The sequence below is a fragment of the Diabrotica virgifera genome, chromosome 5 (genome assembly GCF_917563875.1).
Source record: "Diabrotica virgifera virgifera chromosome 5, PGI_DIABVI_V3a".
Lineage (NCBI taxonomy): Eukaryota > Metazoa > Arthropoda > Insecta > Coleoptera > Chrysomelidae > Diabrotica > Diabrotica virgifera.
Window position 1 is genome coordinate 209,121,927 of NC_065447.1, and position 25,061 is coordinate 209,146,987.

General features: G+C 33.7%; 1 protein-coding gene across 1 annotated transcript in view; it reads right to left on the reverse strand.

Moving 5' to 3' along the window:
* The window catches only part of LOC126885572 (neuronal acetylcholine receptor subunit alpha-7-like), a 360,582-nt gene that overhangs the window by 18,500 nt on the left and 317,021 nt on the right, over positions 1 to 25,061 (reverse strand). The window contains exon 6 of the mRNA XM_050652162.1: positions 21,558 to 21,699. Coding sequence (XP_050508119.1) covers positions 21,558 to 21,699 — 142 coding nt within the window. The remainder of the gene's footprint in view (positions 1 to 21,557; positions 21,700 to 25,061) is intronic.

Genomic DNA, 25,061 nt, shown 5'->3' on the forward strand with positions numbered 1-25,061 from the left:
CTGCGTTAGTACTGGATTGTATCACCCTTCATTCGTTTGTACTGCCCCCACCCTTTTAAATCTGCCTGAAGGGGCTGGTGACATGCCATCCCCCCCTTTTTCGATCTGGGGGTCCGGGATGGGTATGTTCGTTTGTACTGCGTTAGTATCGGATTGTATCGCCCTTATTTTGTTTGTACTGCCCCCACCCGTCTAGATTGGCCTGGGGGGGCCAGTGACATGCTACCCTCTACTCTGCACTTTTTGCCTTCTGAATGTCGAAAATAGGGTATTTCGTTTGTACTGCGTTAGTACTGGATTGTACCACCCACCATTCGTTTGTACTGCCTCCACCCTTTTAAATCTGCCTGGAGGGGCTGGTGACATGCCATCCGCCCTTTTTCGATATGGGGGTCCGGGATGGGTATGTTCGTTTGTACTACGTTAGTATCGGATTGTATCGCCCTTATTTTGTTTGTACCGCCCCCACCCGTCTAGATTAGCCTGGGGGGCCAGTGACATGCTACCCCTCTACTATGCATTCTTTGCCATCTGAATGTCAAAAATAGGTTATTTCGTTTGTACTGCGTAAGTACTGGATTGTACCGCCCTTATTTTGTTTGTACTACCCCTACCCTTCTACATTTAAAACAGAGAAGGATTAGTGCTAGGAGTAAGGACACAAAATCAGCCAAACCTTGCACATAGTAACACCGCGAGTGTAAAATTTGGTAAATTCGTCAAAAATGAAACGAATTAAATTTTGAAACTGAAAAACAGGCTTGCAAGCCACTCTCCACTCTCCATGGGGAATGGAAATTTACCCCCTCAGATGGATCTCGGAGTAGTAGCGAATTGAAAAATGGTACATGTATTTGTTGGAGATATTTTGAACACCATTTTCAATCAGGAATCAGAGCAGCGACCTTGTCTTTTCCTACTAGGAAGAAATTTATCCATCCCCTCAATAAATTTTACAGTTTCAGACGCTATCGATATGAAAATCAAAGATCTTATGCGGCGCATTCCGAAATGCACTCTTCGTTGTACAATTTCAACCTCTCTGGCTAACTGATTAACTAAAACATACATACGGCAGAATTCATTGGATCGAAAATTATTAAAAGTATTTGGAACATTTAATGAACAATTCCCACAATCAATATCTTTCTTACCATCTAATGTCAGAGACCAGATAACAATAACTGCCGCTGCTATGTTATGGTAATTTGTTTTCTAGAAAGGTTTGTATTGTTCGTTTATGACTACAATAAGATTCAGAATTTCCGTATTTCATTTGTAAAATAAATATAGTGTCAAAAACTTGCTTATACCTACATTTGACGCACTGTCCGTCAACGTGTTAATTGACTCTACAGATTCAGTGCCAAAACGAGACATTTTTATAGAAAAATATTTGTAAGTATATTAAATGCCCAACTGACCTATTAAATAAACAATGACATTGCAATTTTCGATTTCTACTATGGAATTATCGCTGTATAGACCAGGGCGGATCTGTTTTGAGGTGGATTCTTGAAAATTAGGTGACAACTTCAGTAATTATAATTGACTTATGCTCCTTCTCAAATATGTTTGGAACATTATTAAATAAATTTAAATATTTAAAAATTTCGACAAACATCGATTTTTTTTAACTTTTTCAACAAGTCATAGGGAAATATAATAAAGATAATTGAATTTTGTATGATATACGACACGACTGGTATAAAATATCTTAAATGATTATCGTGTCTGCAAAATAGCAATAAATACAAAATAAGAGGGCAAAATAAGCCTCTTTTTATTCAATGTTTTTCAACCACTTTGGTTGCACTTAGAACCTTCGTATTTTACTTAGAAAATTCTTACGACATACTCAAGCCTTCCACCAAATTTCATTAAAATCGACATAATAGATTTTGCATAATAATTTTGCAATCTAAATTTTTTTAAAAAAGTTTAAATTTTTTAAGAACTTTCTGAACAAAAAGTAGACCTGTTAGAAGTTTGCTAATTTTTTTACATATCGAGAGGTACTTTACCAATCCAATACACTTTACAAAATTAGAATCGGATTATTTAAGCGGCCTCAGCACTATTTTAAGGATATAAACAATTTTTTTGCATATAAACAAATATAGTGAGGACGTTTGAGTTGGAATAAATTCATTTTCTCGAGAATGGGCAACTCTGGAGATAAATCCCTAGACAGGTCGACTTTTATATTTAAATTATAATTTTTGGGATATCTATAATACTACTAACGTGATCCATCTGGGTGTGATGACGTAATCGATGATTTTTTTAAATGAAAATGTGGGTCGTGTGCTAGCTTATTTGAAAGATTATTCAATTCTCTATTTATTACATAATTATTTATACAGGGTGCCCAAATTTTTTTTTAATTAATTGAGACAAACAGAAGAAAGTATTTAATTTAGTTAATTCGAGATACATTTTACTGTTGTCCTAAAACAGAAAAAAATGTTTATTTGATAAATAACAGAAAAATGAATTTATTCGTATTTATTAACTCAAACGTCCTCACTGTATTTGTTTATAAGCCAAAAAATTGTGTATAACTGTAAAACATTGCTGAGGCCGATTAAATAAACCAACTTAAGTTCTGTAAAGTGTATTAAATAGGTAGGGCGTATCTTTATATGTAAAAAAATTAGCAAACTTCTCAATAATGGTCTACTTTTTGTTCAGAAAGTTTATAAAAAATTTTAACTTTTTTAAAAAATTTTAGATTGCAAAATTATTATGCAAAATCTATTAAGTGCATTTTATAGTCGTATATCATAAAAAATTCAATTATCTTTATTTTATTTCCCTACGACTTTGTTCCAAAATGAATCGTTTTAAAAACGATTGAAAAGCTGAAAAAATTCGATGTTTTTCGAAATTTTTAAATATTTGAATGTTTTTATTAATGTTGCGGACATATTTGAGAAGCAGCATAAGCCAATTATAATTACTGAAGTTGTCACCTAATTTTATCTGCAAAAATCGGAATGCCCCCTCTCACATCCACTTCAAAACAGATCAGCCCTGGTCTATACAGCGATAATTTAATAGTAAAAAAATCGAAAATTGCACTGTCATTTTTTATTTAATAGGTCAGTTTGGCATTTCATACATTTGCAAATATTTTTCTATAAAAATGTCTCGTTTTGGCACTGAATCTGTAGAGTCAATTAACACGTTGACGGACAGTGCGTCAAATGTATAAGCAAGTTTTTGACACTATATTTATTTTGCAAATGGAATACGGTAATTCTGAATCTCATTGCAGTCATAAATGAACAATACAAACCTTTCTAGAAAACAAATTACCATAACATAGCAACGGCAATTATTGTTATCTGGTCTCTGGCATTAGATGGTAGGAAAGACATTGATTGTGGGAATTTTTCATTTAATGTTCCAAATACTTTTAATAATTTTCGATTCCAATGAATTCTTCCGTATGTATGTTTCAGTTAATCAGTCATCCAGAGTGCATTTCGGAATGCGCCGCATGAGATCTTTGATTTTCATATCGATAGCGTGTAAAACTGTAAAATTTATTGAGGGGATGGATAAATTTCTTCCTAGTAGGAAAAGGAACAATGGTGTGGCTGCACAGTAGAAGAATTATTTCGCGCAGCAGCCGATAGAGAGAGATTTCAGGAAATTGTAAACATGATGACTGCCAACGTCTGAATACAGACACGGCACCTAAAGAAGAAGAAGAAGAAGAAGGAAAAGGAAAGGTCGCTCCTCTGATTTCTGATCGAAAATGGTGTTCAAAATATCTCCAACAAATACATGTACCATTTTTCAAATCGGTAGCGTAGAACTACTCCGAGATCCATCTGAGGGTGTAACTTTCCATTCCCCATGGAGAGTGGCTTGCAAGCCTGTTTTTCAGTTTCAAAATGTAATTCGTTACATTTTTGACGAATTTACCAAATTTTACACCCGCGGTGTTACTATAATAGTTTTGGCTAATTTTGTGTCCTTACTCCTAGCATTAATCCTCCCCTGTTTTAAATGTAGAAAGGTAGCATGTCACTGGCCTCCCAGGCCAATCTAGACGGGTGGGGGCGGTACAAACAAAATAAGGGCGATACAATCCGATACTAACGCAGTACAAACGAACATACCCATCCCGGACCACCATATCGAAAAAGGGGGGATGAGATGTCACCAGCCCCTCCAGACAGATTTAAAAGGGTGGAGGCAGTACAAACAAATGAAGAGTGATACAATCCAGTACTAACGCAGTACAAACGAAATAGCCTATTTTCGACGTTCAGAAGGCAAAGAGTGCAGAGTAGAGGGTAGCATGTCGCTGGCCCCCCCCAGGCCAATCTAGACGGGTGGGGGCAGTACAAACAAAATAAGGGCGATACAATCCGATACTAACGCAGTACAAACGAACATGCCCATCCCGGATTCCGTGATCGAAGAAAGGGATCCCCCTCCAGTCAGATTTAAAAGGGTGGGGCAGTACAAACGGATGAAGGGTGATACAATCCAGTACTAACGCAGTACAAACGAAATAGCCTACTTTCGACGTCAGATGGCAAAAAGTGCAGATTAGAGGGGTAGCATGTCACTGGCCCCCCAGGCCAATCTAGACGGGTGGGGGCGGTACAAACAAAATAAGGGAGACACAATCCGATACTCACGTAGTACAAACGAACATACCCATCCCAGACCCCCATATCGAAAAAGGGGGGATGGCATGTCACCAGCCCCTCCAGGCAGATTTAAAAGGGTGGAGGCAGTACAAAAGAATGAAGGGTGATACAATCCAGTACTAACGCAGTACAAACGAAATAGCCTATTTTCGACATTCAGAAGGCAAAAAGTGCAGAGTAGAGGGTAGCATGTCACTGGCCCCCCCAGGCCAATCTAGACGGGTGGGGGCAGTACAAACAAAATAAGGACGATACAATCCGATACTAACGCAGTACAAACGAACATACCTATCCCGGACCTTCAGATCGAAAAAGGGGGGGATGGCATGTCACCAGCCCCTTCAGGCAGATTTAAAAGGGTGGGGGCAGTACAAACGAATGAAGGGTGATACAATCCAGTACTAACGCAATACAAACGAATGAGCTTTTTTTGACCCTCAAATCGAAAAAGGGGGGGATGGCATGTCACCAGCCCCTCCAGGCAGATTTAAAAGGGTGGGGGCAGTACAAACGAATGAAGGGTGATACAATCCAGTACTAACGCAATACAAACGAATGAGCTTTTTTTTGACCCTCAAATTGAAAAAGGGGGGGCTGGTGACATGGACCTACTGTTTAGCGGGGGTGGCCAACCAACGTTGACATGTTTTTAAAAAAGATGTTTTAAAAAAATATTTTTCCATAACTATAATGAAAATTAAGAAGAAACCCTGCGGCAATTATTCACAAATAAGTGGCTGATTTTTTGGTATACATGGTGTTATTTTTTGGGTGTTACATTTTAACCCATTTTTATACCATCTGAACCGCTTTGTAAATAACACTAGTACATGGGTAATCGCTGAAAGATTTTTTACTCTAGCATAAGCGATTCAGATGGTATAAAAAGGGTTTTTTTTAATGTAACATCCTGTAATTAAAAAATGGGCAATTGCCCTTAAATGAAACCTATACCAAAAAATCAGCCACTTATTTGTGATTAATTGCCGCGGGGTTTCTTCTTGATTCCCATTACAGTTAGCAAAAATAAAATTTAAAAAAAAATCTTTTTTAAAAACTTGTCGTCAAATTTGGGGCGCCCCCCCCCCCGCTAAAAGGTGGGTGATAGACATGTGCTGTCGGGAAATAAATAGTAGAAAATATTCCTCTTCATATTTTTTCCATTAAGGAAATTTTTTTGCAAAACGTACAGGAAGGGCTACGTTTCGCAAAAACCATAAATTACCCCATTTAAAGGGATGAAAATGGGGTTCCGAAGCGAAATTTTTTAAGAAAAAGTTAGTCTTATAATAAGCACCCCTTGATATACGCAAAAAAAAATAAAACCAGACTTGTATCCGGTTTGCGAGTTTCAACCTCTGTTTCCTACAATATGTATATTGACAATTCAAACATCTTTTATACATTTTGAAATAGCTGACTTTAAAATGATATTGTCAATATTGTTGAGGTGCATTCCTGGGACGACTTCTTCAGAAGATAGTTCATTCGATTACATGAAATTAACTTGAAAACTTCTATAATGTTTATTTTAATAAGTTACAGGGGTAAAAAAAAAGATAAAATTTAGTGTGATTTTTAATTTCAAATATTTCATTCAAAAGAAACTTTTTGTTTATTCTAAGGGACTTTCCGCCCTCGGTAATAACGTAATCTTTCATTCTGCGTTTAAATGTTTTTAAATATTTATTAGTTTCCTCATGATTCGAACATTTAAATAGCACTGGACCAAGATTTTGCGCCTACCCCCTTAATATAATTTTTACTTTACGGGAAATTATTTTCATCAATAATTATGCGTCTTTCACGCTTTCTAGAGAATATTTCAAAATATGATAAAACAGCATCTGTTGATAAATTTGATATAATAGTCAAAAATAATTAATTGTGTTAAACAGGCCCACCGGTGGAAAGTTTTGATGAGTTTCTGAATTCGATTTAAAAGGGATGTCTCTATTTACATCGCGTTTCTTGTTGTATTGTTCTAAATTGGCAATATCTAATTAGCCGTAAGCTTAATTGAATTGTTTTTGTTTCAGAAAACACTTTTTTAAACTGTATTGGTAAATTTTCTAACAACATTGTTTTTAGGTAAAAAACAGATACAAATGTCTCGATGGGAGATAATCTTGTTTTTGCCTGTTAAGTTCGTGTTTCCAAAATTTCGAATGTTTAATTGAATCGGTTGTTTCCCGTTAATAAGTGTTCGAAGTAGATTCAGAACACGTAAAGATCATTCGAGGCCTCTTCAATGTTTAATGTAAGTTAGATGACTTTTTTCATTACTAAAGGAATCTATTTAGGAGTTAATAGAGAGTAATTCAAACCATAAGATAAAAGCACAAGAAAGTTATTGCTAACATTTGAAAGAAATCTTTTATTTTGACAAATAGCATTACTAAAATATTTTTTTCTACAACCGTGTTAAAAATGCAATTTTTAGCACTCCATACAAGCGTTAAAAATGCTACTTTAAGGCACTAGTGCTGTAAAATTTTTATGACACTGCAGTTCGTATTGACCGTATAGGCAATTTTGATGTAATTTCAAAAAAATATAAAAATGGAATGTCAGTCAAGTTCAAGTAAAAGTTTTTGTAGATATTGTCCTGTAATTACGTTTGTAGAACAAATATTGTATGATATGCGTGTTAAAAAGTACATTTTTAAGGCACTCGTGTGAATTGCAGAACTCGCTTCACTCATTCTGCAAACTTTCACATGCGTGCCTTAAACGTGTACTTTCAACACTTATGTCATAAATAACTATTATCTAATATAAAAATAATGTATAAGATTCTATTTGCTACCTATGATAAGATACTATAGTTGGAGATCCCACTGCAAAATCACTACGTTACATCACTACTTCCATAACATAGGTAATTAAAATCACATTTTTATATAAATTTAAGAATATGAGAATTATATTCTAACGGATGGCCAGTCAAAAAGTGGCCGCAAATAGTTTTAATTTAATTAATAGTAATTAATCAAAAATAAGAATGCAGGGAAAGAGACCGGTTGGAAAGCCAAGAAAGCCCTGGGAAGACACAGTAATAGTCCAGAGAAATAAGGTTTTTCTCGTGACACATCCCCCTCCAGGCCGAAACCAAATTTTTTGAGTAGTTTGGACATCTATATTATTAACCTATATGTTTCCTGCAGCCGATTTTGATGATATACATAGTTATAAACAAATGAAGATCGAAAAACGGTAAATTATCGCTTGTTTCGTCTATTACCAAAAAGTTAAGCACTTTAAACAAATTTGAGAGTAAGAAACTCATAAATCGTATAAAAAACTTCAATATGGCATTCGCTAAATATGTCCAACCTTATTGGTTGCTTAGAAAATTGCAAAATAAATCATAAATATTGAGTTTTTATAAATATTCGTAACTTAGGTAAAAATTAACTTAGAATCTTCTTATTACACGGAATGCCGAGACTTCTTGTACTTAAATTATATTTTAAATTTCAAAGCAATTGGTCAAATAGTTTAAAAGTTATTTAATTTATTTTTCCCAAATTCATTTTTTTTTGCAACACTATAAGCCAAAAAATTATGAGGTTACAATAATACTTCGGGCAGTTTATGAAAGAAGAACATTTATACTATTACCTTAATTAAAAATAAATGACAAAAAATAATTTTAAACAGTGTAAAATTATTTTGCAAAAACATGTCCATTTTTTGCTTATTTATAAACAATTAGAATAACTTTTTAACCGTTACCCGTAGAAAAATTATTTTTTCATATTTAGAAAGACTGAATTTTTATACACATTTAGAAAGAAAAACAACTGTTCTAGGACATTTAGGGACAAAGTTAGCCCCCCCCATTTTTTTAATTAACATGTTTTTGCAAAATTATTTTGCAATATCTATAATTATTTTTTGTCATTTTTTTTAATTAAATTAAAACTGTAAATTTTCTTCTTTCATAAACTATCCAAAATATTACTGTAACTTCATCATTTTCTGACTTACAGTGTTGCAAAAAAAATTAATTTTGGATAAACAAATTAAATAACTTTTAAACTATTTAACCAATTACTTTGGAATTTAGGGTGTAATTTAAGCACTATAAGTCTCAGCATTCCATGTAATAAGAAGGTTATAAGTTAATTTTTACATAAGTTATGAATATTTATAAAAACTCAAAATTTATGATTTATTTGGCAATTTTCTAAGTAACCAGTAAGGATAGACATATTCAGCGAACGCCATATTGAAGTTTTTTATACGGTTTATGAGTTTATTACTCTCAAATTTGTTTAAAATGCCCAATTTTTTAGTAAGAGACGAAAAAAGCGAAAATTTACCGTTTTTTGATCTTCATTTGTTTATAACTATGTATATCATCAAAATCGGCTGCAGGAAACATATAGGTTATTATTATAGATGACCATATTACTCGAAAAATTTGGTTTCAGCCTGGAGGGGGATGTGTCACCAACACGATATTTTTTTTCCTTATTTCTCTGAACTATAAACCGCGACGCACAAGCCCTTTTAGGAGTCCGTGTATGGAGAAGAGCAGCCACAGACAAACTAGGGTGGAGGCAAAAAATAAACGAGGCCAAGGCTCAATTTAGGCTACATAGTGCCGTAGAAGAAGAAGAAGAATAAAAACATCTCTCATGACGTAGATGCATGTTTTTTTATATAAAATTAAAGCTATTTTTTTTAATACGATGATATAACGTTGCCTGTGGAAAAGTAGCCGCAAATTAGGGTTACCACTAGTTCATCATCATAGTCATTAACATCTTAGTAGATGTGTTGTGGTTCATAATTGGGCTTCAGCAGCTCGGACAGTTTGATTGATAATATTTCTCCACTGGTCGCGGTCATCAGTTACATGTATTGCCTCAGTATACTGTTTGTTGAGAAGCTTTTTAGTAATGTCCGCCCATCGCTGTGGAGATCTTCCGCGTTGGCGTTGAGTCTGAGGCCTTCCTTGGACCACCAACCGCTCCATTTTGTGATCACTCCGATGGATATGACCAAAGAACTTTAAAATTCTAGAGTAAACGGTACTGGAGAGACGCTGATCCGGTTTAATTTCATCCAGAACCGAGACATTTGTACGGCGAGCCGTCCATGGAATTCGAAGCAGGCGTCTCCATGTCCACATTTCAAAGGCGTCTATACGTCGTCTATCTGATTCTTTGACTGTCCATGTCTCGCATGCATAGTAAAATATGGAAAAGACCAGAGTTGAAACGAGTCTCTTTTTGTTTGTCATAGTAATGTGACGATCACGCCAGACCCCGTTTAGTTCACTCATTGCTGCTCTTGCTAGTTGAATGCGTCTTCTAATTTCGGGTTCACAACTGCCTGTGTTGTTAACTAGAGCTCCAAGATATATCATAGATGAGACTACCTCGCATCCCGCAATAGTTTGGGTTTCAGGAAACTGTTGTTGGCGATCAATAACCATGATTTTGGTTTTGTTGTAGTTAACCATGAGTCCAAATTTAGCACTTTCTTCCTCGAGTTTTTTTAATAATTCAATAATTTCTTCTGGAGTAGAGGCTAGAAGTGTAGTGTCGTCTGCGAAACGCAAGTTAGATATCTTAACACCACCTAGGTTTACTCCTCCCTCCCAACCATCCAAGACTCTGCGCATTATGAACTCCGAATAGATGTTAAATAATAAGGGAGATAAAACGCATCCTTGGCGTACTCTCTTCTCCAAAGTGCATTTGTCAGACAGGTATCCGTCCATTCGAATATATGCCAGGTTATCTTGGTACAGTTTGCTAATAAGGTGAGTCAAGTGTTTAGGTACACCCATTGTCGTCAATATGTTCCATAGTTTGTCCCATCTAACATTATCAAAGGCCTTTGTATAATCGACGAAACATATAAATATCGGGATCTGGTATTCTCTGGCTTTTTCTATGATGTTTCTTACATTAAGGATTTGTTCTCTAGTACCTCTGCCCGTTACAAATCCAGCCTGTTCAGGTGCTATTTGCCAACTTATGAAGTTTTCTAGACGCCGTTGCAGTATGTAGAGGATCACCTTACTGGCGTGTGATATTAGAGCTAATAGCCTGTAGTTGTTACAATTATTTGTTGAACCTTTCTTATGAAGAGGTATGATTATGGTCTTTCTCCAATCCTCAGGCCAAACGCCTGTGTGCCATATTTCATTACACAATCGATGTAATATTTTCACTCCACATTCCGGAAGATGCTTCAAGACGTCTGCAGTAATGAGATCATATCCTGCTGCTTTGTTTAACTTAAGTCTTTTTAAAGCGAATTCCACCTCGGAAAAAAGTATGTCAGGTTCAGATTCAAAACTAGTGTGGTGTGTCTCTGTTGAAGGAGAATGGAAAGTGGAGGTCTGGCAGTCAGGTACAAACGGGGTGTCCGCCGGCATCTGGTCCGTATTGGCGTATAAAGACTTACAATACGCCCTCCAAACATCAATAACCTTGTCCAAATCCGTCTGTACATTACCTTCATCATCTTTGATAGACCAAGATTTCTGTTTGAATTTACGTGTGAGTAGTCTGACTTTATCAAAGAGTTCTTTGGTACCACTAGTTACCACAGAGTACCACTAGTTACCAGTTGTTAAAACTGCGTGGTGTCAGATATAAAATAAAAGAGAGTTAGCGCGCAACGCTACTGGTTTGACAAGATGACTGCTAACAACTCACATTCGCCATCAAACATTGCCAACTTTGTTTTATATGTTCTAGTTTTTAAAACGTTTTTTTTTCTAGGGTATTTAGCCTACTCATTTTATTAATGACTAGATTCTAAGAAAATTCAGTGCATAGCTCAATTTCAATTTCCTATCCGATAGGAATTAAGGAATAAGCTGTGTACAAGCCGTGATCTCTTATGTTACACTCTACTACACATCCATTAGTTATTAAAATCTAAGAAAATCAAGTACAGTGGAACCTCGTTAACTCGGATTCATCGGGACCGCGGCCGATCCGGGTTATCGAAAATCCGGATTGGCTGGAGAAAATGGTAAAAATTAATAAAATACGGTATACTTACAGATAAACTCCGTTACAATTAAAATAACATGAAATATATTCAATTCTACCTATTGCTTCTAGTTTCTTTTCCATTGTCACTACACCATTTTTACAAAAAAACACGCAAACACAAAATCTGAATAGATTTACGAAAGATTAAAGAACGGAAGCAAACAATACGACTGTACTACATACAATACGGTCTCAATCGCAACGATGTTATGTTATTTCATAACAGTGAAGACTAAGACCATTGTTTAAAAAATAATTTTTTAATAGTCTTTTAGTCTTTTTTAAACAATGCTAAGACAGTTAAGTGACAGTGAAATAAATAAAGGATACTGCAGGTGCCTGTTGTTTCCGATAACACGACAATGAACGTCGTGTGCCATGAGTCATTTTTACTATCGTATATGTAGTTCAAATTACACAAATACCCATTATCTCTCAAATATTATATTACATACATTTTTATTGTTGAAATGTTTGTCTGATAAAAATAGTTTCGGGTTAGCCGGACTTCCGGGTTATCGGGGGCCGACTTATCGGGGTTCCACTGTACCGGGTGTCCCAATAAGAATGGCTCTCGGCCATATCTCAGGAACCGTTTATAGTAGAGCTTTGAAATAAAAAATTTTATAACAAAAGTTGCCTCAGGAAAAGCCTGGAAATTATTTTCATAATTGTGGGTCCACCGCTAGAGGGCGTAATTGAATGTCAAAAATAAAAAAATCAAAATTTTACAAAATTTTCCTAATGAAGGGGCACTGCAAATCCGATGATTGTATTCTTCATCAACTTCTGCGCATATTTAATTTAACAAGTTTAACTCTACCTTTGCAAATAAGAGGTGGGGGTGAGTGGGAACCTTGTTATGAAAAAATGGCTGTAAGTCCGGTTCTGCTAAATCAAATTTTGAAAACTGGGTCTTGTTGAAGACAGATCTTTTTCTTCAATGTAAGCGTGATAATTTTGAACCATCCTAATGCGCTATTTAATTTTTTTCAGAAATCTAGTTTTCTTTGGAAAATATTAAATACAAGTATGCATTTTTAATCATACTTTATAAAATTAGATTAAATTAGCAATAGAATAGCGAAAAGCGCATGTCGATACCTTTTTTCTATCTCAAGATATCTCGAGAAACGTGTAAATTTTATACATAACTGTTACTATCACCGGTAAGCTAAGTTAATGAAAAGTAGTGTGCTGTGGAAAAAACAAAATAACATTTTCCAGATGTCAACGTATAAAAATATAATTAATTAAAACAACAATATAAAGAGAGACAATACTATTAAAATTAAATATAACACAGAACAAAAAGAACTACTAAGTGACGACCTAAATATTCAAATTGTTGCCCATCATACACTACTCTAGGATACATTATCCAGAGAATACTAAACGCCATTCAAAGCATATCGAAAGCAGAAATTGAGACTGCTGTTCAATCTACTCTTGAAAGAGTAAATGTTTGCAACGAAAATGATGGGCAAAAATTTGAACGTTTATGTCATCACTAAATAGTTGTTTTTATTTCTTTGTAATAGGGCTTTTCAACGCTTCTCATTTGTTTCGAGCCTCTGTCATATGCCGTATAATCCGTGTATAATATTAATATACGAGATATGAACGAGGCTCGAAACAAATGAGAAGCGTTGAAAAGACCTAATATGCGTTGACAGCTGGAAAATGTTTCTTTGTTGTTTCCATAGCACACTACTTTTAATTAATTTCGTTTACCGGTGACAGTAACAGGTATTTTTTAAATTTACACGTTTTGTAAGATATCTCGAGATAGAAAAAAGGTATTAACATGCGGTTTTCGCTATTCTGTTGCTAATTTTGTCTAATTTTGTAATATGGTATTAAAAATGCATGTTTGTATTTAGTATTTTCCAAGGAACACTAGATTTCTGAAAAAAATTAAATAACGCCTTCTAGCTGGCATATTACTCAGTAAGTTGGTTGGAAATCATAACTTTTACATTAACGAAAAAGATCTGTCTTCAACAAGACCAAGTTTGCAAAATTTGATTAAGCAGAACCGGACTCACAGCCAGTTTTTCATAACAAGGTTCCCACTCACCCCTACCTCTTATTTCCAAAGGTAGACCTAAACTTGTCAAATCAAATATGCGTAGAATTTTAAGAAGAATACGACGATCAATTTCCAGTGCCCCTTCATTAGGAAAATTTTGTAAAATTTAGATTGTTTAATTTTTGATATTCAATTACGCCCTCTAGCGGTGGTCCCACAATTATGAAAATAATTTCCAGGCTTTTCCTGAGGCAACTTTTGTTATAAAATTTTTTATTTCAAAGCTCTACTATAAACGGTTCCTGAGATATGGCCGAGAGCCATTCTTATTGGGACACCCGGTACATACGTTAATTTAAAAAATCCACAAGGAATATAATTTTCTGTAGCTGGCTGTATCCCATTAATCACAAAAAATATACTTTGTAAAATAATGTGAGGACAATACCCTCCGGACGTGAGCAAACCAGGGAGTCCTGTTATACCTTGTGCTTTATCTAAGATAATTTTAACCATCGCTTATAATTGAGAGGGAGGCCAGATGTAAAAGGGTTTAAGTGCAGTTTTGATAGTTATGAGATAATCAGCTTCAAAGTTGTTTGAGTTTTATAAATTCTAGGAGTCATTAAACTAAAATATGTCTAGCGTACAATCTACTATAAAATGATTAGTATATAAGGGTATATTATTACTCTTACTGTATCCTTATTTTTTTTTCAATTATTAAAAACATGTACTTGAATCGGTACATGGTGTTGATAAATGTTACTGGTAAAACGGTTCAAGTGCAGATGTTAACTACATCTTACTAATCATTTTTGTCCCAGCTGTTATCCACAGTGTAACTACAACTGGCACGTTGCATAATACTTAATTAGTCTTCAAAATTGGTCACAAATCTAATATTTATTTACTTGAAATTGGACCCAGTTATGCAACAAGGAACCAACTGACATTAACATAGTTTTGAGAAAATCAAGAAAAACATTTTATATGTTTGATGAAATTATTTGGATACAAAAATAATAAGAAACGACACAAAAGTAAACACGTTTATTAAAACTTATGGGTATAAATGCTATAATCAAATTAACAACTCAAAAATGAACTCCTAAGGTAGAAAAAAATCACGTGGTTCTTTGTTGCTAAATATAACATTAACAGTCTGCATCTGGTTCGAAATCTGGATTTCCGCTAAATCCGTCTATATGTTGCTAAATATACCTAACATTAACAGTCTGCATCTGGTTCGAAATCTGGATTTCCGCCAAATCCGTCTATATCCTGACTATAGTACTATCTGCTATAAGATTTGTATAAAAATGGTGGTAACTTAAGGGTATTAAATGCAGATAACTTTGTATATCTAAGTTTTGCGTCTGAAACTGGCTTTCCTTTAGGCCACAATGGTTCTAAATATGTGGCAAACTGTGGCCCAGTTGAAGGTTCTCTTCCTGTTCCCTTTTTTATGCTTACTTCTGTATAATCGTCCTGGTCTTGATATGTCGTTTTAAAAAATATGCTATAAGGCTTTTCCTTACATTTAATTTCTTTAGTTTTTAACGAACTTATTGTTTGGTTGGTTTTACTTTTTTTCTGTTGGTGATTCTTTTTTCCAATTTTGCGGTACTCAAAAATCTTCCTGTGTTATGATATTTACATTAATCGGTCGTTTTTGCCTACGAAAGCCTAAAAGAAAAAAGAATTTTTTACATAAAGAACATACTATTAGATACAATACAAGTAACTAAAAAATAAAATACAATACTCTACACAATTTTAAAAATGTTTTTAACATTAGAAGTTAAAAAAATATAAATCAATACTCATACCTCTCGCACATTGCAAATATCATAAGAATCTTTCTTATTACCCATTTCGTTAGTAATCGATATATCCTGTTTATAAAAATTACTGATCTCTAATAATTCTGCACGTGAACTATTGCTGGTACTTGGTCCCTGCTTTTCCTCGCTGTTAATTGGCTGGACCTAAAAAATAATTCTGCAATAAGGAACCAACTTACATATTATAAAAAAATCAAAGTGGGATTTAAAAAATTATAAACAAAAATAACATTTTTAAATTGACAACTAACATACTATTAGATAGAAGTAACTAAAAAATATGAATATGTATTCGATAGAATTTTTAAAATGTTTTTAAGGTAAGAACATTGATTAATAAATATAGGAGAGAAGATACGAAACCCTGTGCATTATTTTGTTCCCTTTAAAATCTGCGTGTATAGTGGCGCGCCTAGCGTAAATTTGTTGAAGCTAGCCAAGAACAAGCACTTATTCTACGTGGTCCGTATTCAAAATTTTAACGCACAGTCGCTATCATATTAATCTGTATTAATACCTGTATTAATTTTTTTTCTGCAAAAACGTTGAAAATATAAATTGACTATAGAGTTTTTTTCACTAGTCTTGACCTCACAAGTAAATACTTTTCGAGTTATTTGCGCGTGGATATATTCATGTTCCAAAAAAAGTATGTTTCATGAGGAAATGAGGATGTATTTCGCCAAAAAAAATATTAGCAAAAATACAGCTTATAAAAAAATGAAAAAAATGTTTTATAAATGACATGAACTCGTAGACCCAGTAAGAGCAGAGTTGTAGGTAATAAAAAGTAAGTTCTTATTCGACAAATTCCAAACTGAATATTTCTACGTGAAATAACCAAAAAATTAAGCACTTTTCGGAGAAAACTCATCATAACTTTTTTTAAAATGTTTAAAAACAGCTTTATTTTTTTAAGTTTCTATCAGAAGTAAACAAGTTGCGCACAAAATAAAGTTAATCCGTTTTTCTTGTAAAATAAATCTTAAAAATCACCTCTTAATTAGCATCACAGATGAAATTAATCAGTAGCGCTTCATAAGTTACTTTACGTATATGTATGCTTATAGAATAAGTTTCATCGGTTCAAAGTGCTTATTTTTGAAAGGCTATACTTAAAAGGGCTTCAACGGGTCACTAGTCACGGGTATATGCAAATTTGGAACAGCCATATCTTAACCAATTTTTGTGCTACAGAAAAACAAAATATTCAGAAAAACAAAACCTTTACACTTTGGGATATTTCGTATCACTGATAATTATAAAGTTATTTTGGAAAAAAGGCATTTTTCTTACAAAACAAAAAAATTACTGTAAAACTAAATTTACGATAAAACTTACAGATCATGACAAGGCGAAAACGGCGGGTCTGTTGGGAAAAATATTCCCATGAGATTTTTTGGCATAATCACATTCGTGAGACATCCCAAAATAAGGTTCAAGAAGTCGCCCACGTGAAAAGTGGTTTAATTTTTTTTAATCAAATTGCAAAAATCAATATTTTTTTCTCGGACATTTTTTTTGTAGGTTTTTTGGACCATTCTGGATAAAAAAGGTATTTTATTATATTTCTCTAAAGTTGATCGTTTTCGAGTTATAAGCAATTTAAAATTAAAAAAAAAACGAAAAATGGCGGTTTTCAAGGCTTAATAACTCGGTTAAAAGTTATTATTATGAAAGCCAGAAAGTGACTAAATCCAAGTTTAATGCCCCCCCCCCCTACAAGATCCTGAAAAAATTTTTGTCAGTATTTTATTACTAAGCTGTTATTTTTAAGTAATAATAATGAGCGCCATGCAAGAGGTAGGCGGCCGTAAATGTGAGTGCAAGTAAGATGCACAATTGGACTACCGGAGTGGCATCTCTCTCGCACTCAGCATTTACGGCCGGCAACCACGTGCATGGCGCTCAATATTATTACTTAAAAATAACAGCTTAGTAATAAAATAATGACAAAAATTCCTTAAGGATCTTGTAGGGGGGGGGGGGGCATTATACTTTGATTTAGCCACTTTCTGACTTTCTTAATAATAACTTTTAACCGAGTTATTAAGCCTTGAAAATCGCCATTTTTCGTTTTTTTCAATTTTAAATTGCTTATAACTCGAAAACGATGAACTTTAGAGAAAAATGATAAGAGACCTTTTTTATCCAGAATGGTCCAAAAAACCTACAAAAAAATTGTCTGGGCCAAAAATATAGATTTTTGAAATTTTATTAAAAAAAAATTGTTAAAAAAAAATTGGCCCACTTTTCACGTGGGCGATTTCTTGAACCTTATTCTGTAATGTCTCACGAATGTAATTACATATACAAAAAAAATCTCATGGGAATATTTTTCCCAACGAACCCGCCGTTTTCGCCTTGTCATAAGTAAAGTAACTTTAAAGACCAACTTTATTTTCAGCGTAACTTGCTTACTTTTAATGCTAGAAACTTTTTTAGAAACAAAAATAAAGCTTTTTTAAACACTTTAAAAAAGCTGCGATGAGTTTTCCCCGAAATGTGCTTTATTTTGTTGTTATTTCACGTTGAAACATTCGATTTGGAATTTGACGAATAAGAACTTACTTTTAATTAGCTACAACTCTGCTTATACTGAGTATAAAGATTTCATACAGACGCTATTTTTTAAAATGAAAAAACTCTATAGAACAAAACTTGCTTAGAATTAGTCAGTTTATCCACTTGATAGCTACTAGATAGTATTAGACATATTGCTAGCTACCTAGCCCTATACAAAGTGACTTTAGAAAGTCCACATCTACATTAGAAAACCTAGTGGATATTGAGTCATTCATGAGTTATTTGGATGTGATGATGTATGTTTGGCTTATGGCTATCTTTTATTATATAACGCATGCCATTTGGGGATTAGATATAAGAATTCTATTAAGTTGTTCAATTCAAGGAAATATAAAATTTATTAATAATTTTCTATATAGACGAAACTTATTTGAATAAATAACGTTCTTTTAGACTCAAAAATCCAATTAAACGGCATTCCTCAATGGTCTACTCTTAGTGTTACACTTTTCCTTATTGCAATCAATCACATTGCTAAATCACTTAATCCACTACTCATTTACAAATTAAAGAATTATTCGAACACTACTGGCCTAGAATTTTCTCCCACTAAAACGAAAACAGTAATCATCAGTAAAACTCCAAAGAAGCACATTATACTACCGAAAATCTACCTAAAGAATTTGTTCTTCTTCTTTTTCATTTATATAGGCAGTACTGCCTGTTTTTCTTCAACGGTGCCTTTAATTCTGTCCCTAAATTGTCATTCCATCTTTTCTTTGGGCGTCCTATACTTCTTCTGGCTATTCTTACTATCCTTGATTCAGGCATCCTGCTTAAGCGTTGATTCCACTCTTCTTTTCTATTCTTTACCCAGGCATTTATATTGTCTACCCCACATATGCATTTGATTTCCTCACTTCTTACCCTGTCCCGTAGTCTTTTTCCAGCAATCCTTCTTAAGATCTTCATTTCGTTGGCCTCCATATGTCTTTGTGTTTTGCTTGTATCTGGTCTTGTTTCGGCAGTGTAAGTCATAACTGGTCTAATAACTGACTTATATTATATTCTGGCCTTTGTTTCCACTCTTAGGTGTTTGTTTTTCCAAAATGTGTCGTTTAGGCATCCGGCCGTTCTACTGGCTTTAATTATTTGGTCTTTAACCTCTTCTTCGATATTGTTGTCGGCTGATAGATTAATTTATTATTAATCCCAGGTATTTGAAAGTCATTACTTGTTGTATAATTTGATTGTCCAATTTGCATCTTATTGATTCTGTGGATATTACTAAGTTTTTTGTTTTTTTAGGCTTAAATCTTCATATTCATTTCTTTTACGTTAATGTTGAACTCGTGCAGTATTCTTTGTAGGTCGACTTTGCACTCTGCTACTAACACGGTGTCATCAGCGCAACAGAGTTTTTTTATCTCTTTATCGCCCATTTTGTACCCTCTTTTTTTCTTCACTTGTTTTATTATTGCATCCAACTTTATTTTAAACAGTATGGAGGGTTTAGCGAATCTCCTTGCCTGATTCCTGTGCTTGCTTCTATGGGTTCTGTTATTATTCCATTGACTTTCATTTCTATTTTATTGCTTACATATATATTTTCTATCAGTTTTATGATATCCAGTGGTAAATTTTTGTTATATAGTAGGTGTATCGCATCTTTTAATTGTATTCTGTCAAACGCTTTCTCTAGGTCTATGAAACAGAAAAAGGCTGGTTTGTTATATTCTAATGATTTCTCCGCTGTTTGCCTTATCACAAAAACTGCATTGTTACATGATCTTCCACTTCTAAATCCTTGTTGTTCAACCGATATATACCTACCTAATTTTTTATCGAGATTATGAGGCAAATAAGATAAATGTACAATATCTAAAATCACCCAGTGAGTATTTTTCTCGTTAAATAATTTTTTTATTTGGAATATTCAATGATTTCTTTTAAGAATTCAAATTAAAAGACAAATTACAACTACAATTCTTCTTAATTTAAAAACGAGTTTAGAAAGTAATAGGTGCTAACTTCAATAATTATTTTCAAGATTTTCATGATCATGCCACTATTATCGTTGAATAGTTGAATGATAACTCAAAAAATATAAATGAATGAAAAGAAATAAATACGTTCTATTATAATCCAGTCGGTCGACCGCAAATTCCGATAACCAAAGCTACCTGAATACGTCTCATCGTTGTCTCAGGTAAATTCAATCTCGTACCTAGAAAGCTGCTAACGCCATCTATTTCTAAAACCACTGGTGTCGTACATAAACGCTCGTTTAGTTTCGTATCTTCTCCCCTATATTTATTAATCAATGGTAAGAATTTAAAAAAATATAAAACAATACACATACCTCTCGCACCTTGCAAATTAAGCTTCAGTGGAAGTTGACGACATTCAACATCAACGTTACATTTCTCATAATTTTTTGCACTCTTTGCGATGGAAATTTATTTTGGTTAGGTAACATTTTCACAAATTATTGATTCCCAATAATAATCTGGAACCTACTGAAATTTGACTGAAATAAATCTACAACATGGAACCAACTGTCGCATGTTACAGATACCTGCAACAAGGAACCAAAGTTACTTGGTTCGAAATTGAAAACCTGTATATCCGAATTTATTAATCTGCAATATGGTTCTATCGTCCACTAGATGGTGCTGACGCGCCAGAACGTTTGGTTCGTTATTGCAGAACATGAATAATATTATTTACGGTCTATAGGAACCAATAACTCCATTTTCGAAAAAATGTTAGTTGGTTCCTTGTTGCATAACTGGGTCCAATTAATCCTGTATTAACATGTGTTTACACATTACAGAATAATAAATCTAGTTTTGTGGTAAAATGGTTCAAGCGCACTTAAACCCGTTTATTACTATTTGTTTTTACAGAATACTAAAAATACTTTTGTGGTGAAACGGTTCAAGCGCACGGTTAAACCTATTTACTACCAAAGCAAATTGCAATTGTTTTCAGTGAACTAAATGTACTGGCGATAGATGGCGACTGTAGGACGAAATATGGTTAAATCGTTTTACCACCAAGTTCTAATACCATTTAAGTATGCGAATCTGTACATAGAGTGAAATTTGAAAAAAGTGCACTTAAACCCTTTTACTTCTAACCCCTCAATTAAACATAGATAAAATGTAAAATTGTTCATAATTGTACCACTTTTGAAGGGTTTTTACATGTATTTTTATTTTGGTGGCTCAGCATGTGATCATCCTGTTTCAGAACTGATGGTGATCTTTTCAGATCGAAAACGTTTTGTGATTATGGTTAGCCCTTTAAGGGACTTTTAATAAAGCCATACCTCTTATAAAGGATTTTACTAAATGAATTTTAAGTTAATTTAAGTTTATTTATATTTTTTCATTTTATTTAAATAGAAAAGATACATTTTGTTTTGTTTTTCGTTATTTTGACTTACCTAAGTCATTTCCTCTAGTTCTCGGAAGAAATTTTGGAGATCTTTGTTGGCGCTGCTGTAAATTATATCCATCCTCTTGTATGTTTTTATCTACCCAAGGCCAAGGGCAATCTAGTCTGGTGCCTGTTTGGGGATTAATTTCCTACAAAAAGTTATGCATTTAGAAATAACTTATGATAAATATGTACAAATTGTTAACAGCCCAGTAAATGACCGTTTTGGAGTGTAATTTTCAGGGTCAACTCCGATTTGCATGAAAATTTGGATATAGGTTCTACTTACCCTCCACTTCAAAGTTAAAATTGTGCTGTTAGTTGCTTTTACTTGAGGGGTGACAGTCACCCCTTTTTGGGAGGTTACTATTATTTCTAAAGACCTTTTGTTCTATAGAGTTTTTTAAGTAAGTCAATATTTTACGAGTTATTTGCGATTGAAAATGTTTAATTTTTGATAAAAAAATCACACTTTCAGGCGGTTTTTCGCAAATAACTCAAAAAGTAATAGGTCTGGATCCCGCGTATGAAAAAAAGTTGATTAATAGCAAGCTAAAAATTTGTTAATAGCTTAAGGGTGTCTAATCGGATAAACTTTGATATATGGGAACACTGTAACAGGGGCAGTTTTAATTGTGGAACAGGTTAAAAATTTGGAACGGTCAGACCACGGAAACGGCACATTTATTTTGTCCGACAGAACAGACTTAAACTCTCCGAACGGAGATTAAACTCTCATGCAAAAATCAGACTGCTATTTATCACCTGTCATAATTCCTGTCATTTGACATATTCTACATGTTCCACTCATTAAAACGCCCATTCGGTGATAAATAGCAGTCTGATTTTTGCATGAGAGTTTAATCTCTGTTCGGAGAGTTTAAGTATGTTCGGTCGGACAAAATACATGTGCCGTTTTCGTGGTCTGACCGTTCCAAATTTTTAACCTGTTCCACAATTAAAACTTCCCCTGTTCCAGTGTTCCCATATATCAAAGTTTGTCCGACTAGACACCCTTAAGCTATTAACAAATTTTCAGCTTGCTATTAATCAACTTTTTTTTCATACGCGGGATCCAGACCTTTAAATATTTTATCGAAAAAAATATTCTTACCAAAAATGTAGCTTATAAAATAAAAACGAAAAAATGGTGTATTAACGAAGTCTATAAATCCAGTAAATGCAAAGTTGTAGGCCATTGAAAAGTACGTTCTTATTAGACAAATTGCAAATCGAATATTTCAACGTGAAAAACCAAAAAATTAAGCAATTTTTGGGAAAAACATAAAATCTTTTAAACTGTTTAAAAAAAGGTTTACTTTTATTTTTTATAAAAGTTTCTAGCCTCAAAACTAAACAAGTTACGCTCAAAATAAAGCTGGCCCCTTTTTTGGTAAAAAGCAAATCGTGAAAATCTCACCCTATTTAGCACCCTAAAGAAAATTAATCGTTACCGCTTTACCATTTACTTTACATGTATATGTATTGTTTATACGATCTGTAAGTTTGACCGGTTCGAAGTGCTTATTTTTGAAAAAAATTGGATTTATAATAAAAAAAGTTTTTAAAAATTTTGGAAAAATGGCCTTTTTTCAAAATAACTTAAAAAGTAATAGTGTTACGAAAAATCTTTAACGAGTAGAAAAATGTAGGTTTTGCTTTTATAATATGGTAGTTTCACTTTTTTTCTGTAAAACAAAAATTGGTTAAGGTATGGCTGTTCAAATTTTGCATAAACTCGTGATTAGTGACTCGTTCAAGCCCTTTCAACTAAAACCCTTTCAAAAATAAGTACTTTAAACCGGTGAGACTTACATATTATCGTATAAAAAATACATAAGTAAAGTATTTTTTTTTGTAAAGCCGTAACGATTCATTTCATGTGGGGAGATTTTGAAGGGGGAGATTTTCACGATTTTTTTTACCAAAAAAAGGGGCCAACTTTATTTTGAGCGTAATTCGCTTAGGTTTTATGCTAGAAACTTTTGTAACAATAAAAATAAAACACTTTTTAAACACTTTAAAACAGTTTTAATGGGTTTTCCTGGAAAGTGCTGCATTCTTTGGTTTTTTTCGTTGAAATATTCGAATTGGAATTTGACAAATAAGAACGTATTTTTCATGAGCTACAACTTTGATTTAGCTCGTTTTTTTGTTGCGGATTCGTTTTTTTCTATGCTACATTTTTGCTAAGAATATTTTTTTCGATAAAATACTTAGTTTTTGAGTTATTTTTGAAAAACCGCCTGAAAACGTGGTTTTTGTCGATAAATATTTTCAATCGCAAATACAAATTCGAAAAGTATTAATCTACTTAATATTTATAAAAACTCTATACAGAGAATGAAAGTTGCGTAGAATTAGTCAATTTATCCACATCCGGACTTATTTTGAACGTGTGTTTTTTATCCACGAGAAGGGGTCACTGTAACCCCCCAAGCAAAAGCAACCAACGGCACCAGTTAAACTTTGAAGTGGAGGGTAAGTAGAACCTAGTAGTAGATTTTTATAAATCCATATTTTCATACAATTCACAATGAAAAAAAGCTTAGATATTCAACAAAAAAGAACAAAGAAAACGGAGATTTCCTTTCATTAAATGAAACTCTGATTTTTTAATGAATTATTGCTAATTCCACGAGACACTCTATTAGATGATTACTGGTCTATCGGCTAAGTCTATAATAAATTATTACTTATTGCATATTGTAACAAACCAACCCCATGTGCGACGTCTCTGGAGGGTGTGATCTAATATGCCAGGGACTTCGTCAATGTCAAAGTATCTCCAGATCAAGAAAATGTGTGGTCTTGACCTTGAGGGATCTATTTTTGTGTTTTTATGTACCAGATGTAGATAATAAATTATAAAAAGACATTATTTTTTAAAGTACAGTGGAACCTCGATAAGTCGGATTAATCGGGACCGCGGCCGATCCGGGTTATCGAAAATCCGGGTAAGCCGTAAGATATAGTAAAAATGAATAAAATACGGTATCCTTAGAGGTAAACTCCATTATAATTGCAAAAACATGAAATACATTATGCACAGTACATGTGAATTACGTACAGTTATATACAGTATTGTTCATTCCTTGGTAAAAATTTCAGTCAGTTTCGGTTGTCAATATTACGTTTTTATTGTTAAAATGTTTGTCTGATGAAAATCGGTCCGGGTAAGCCGGACTTCCGGGTTATCGGAGGCCGACTTAACGGGGTTTCACTGTATAAAGTATAAAGTATTTGTTGAACCGTTAATTGAAATATTAATACGGGTATTTCAATCAACGGTTGAACCTTTGTAAAAGAAACAGGAATACACAGCCAACCATCGTAGTTTTATTTTTCTTGTAAAAACCCTAAACACTTGAAATCAATTATTCGACCAGGGCGGATCTCTTTTGAGGTGGTTGTGAAAGGTGGCATTCGGATTTTTGCAGATAAAGACAGGTGATAACTTCAATAATAATAAATTGACATGCTATCTCTCAAATATGCCCGGAACATTAAT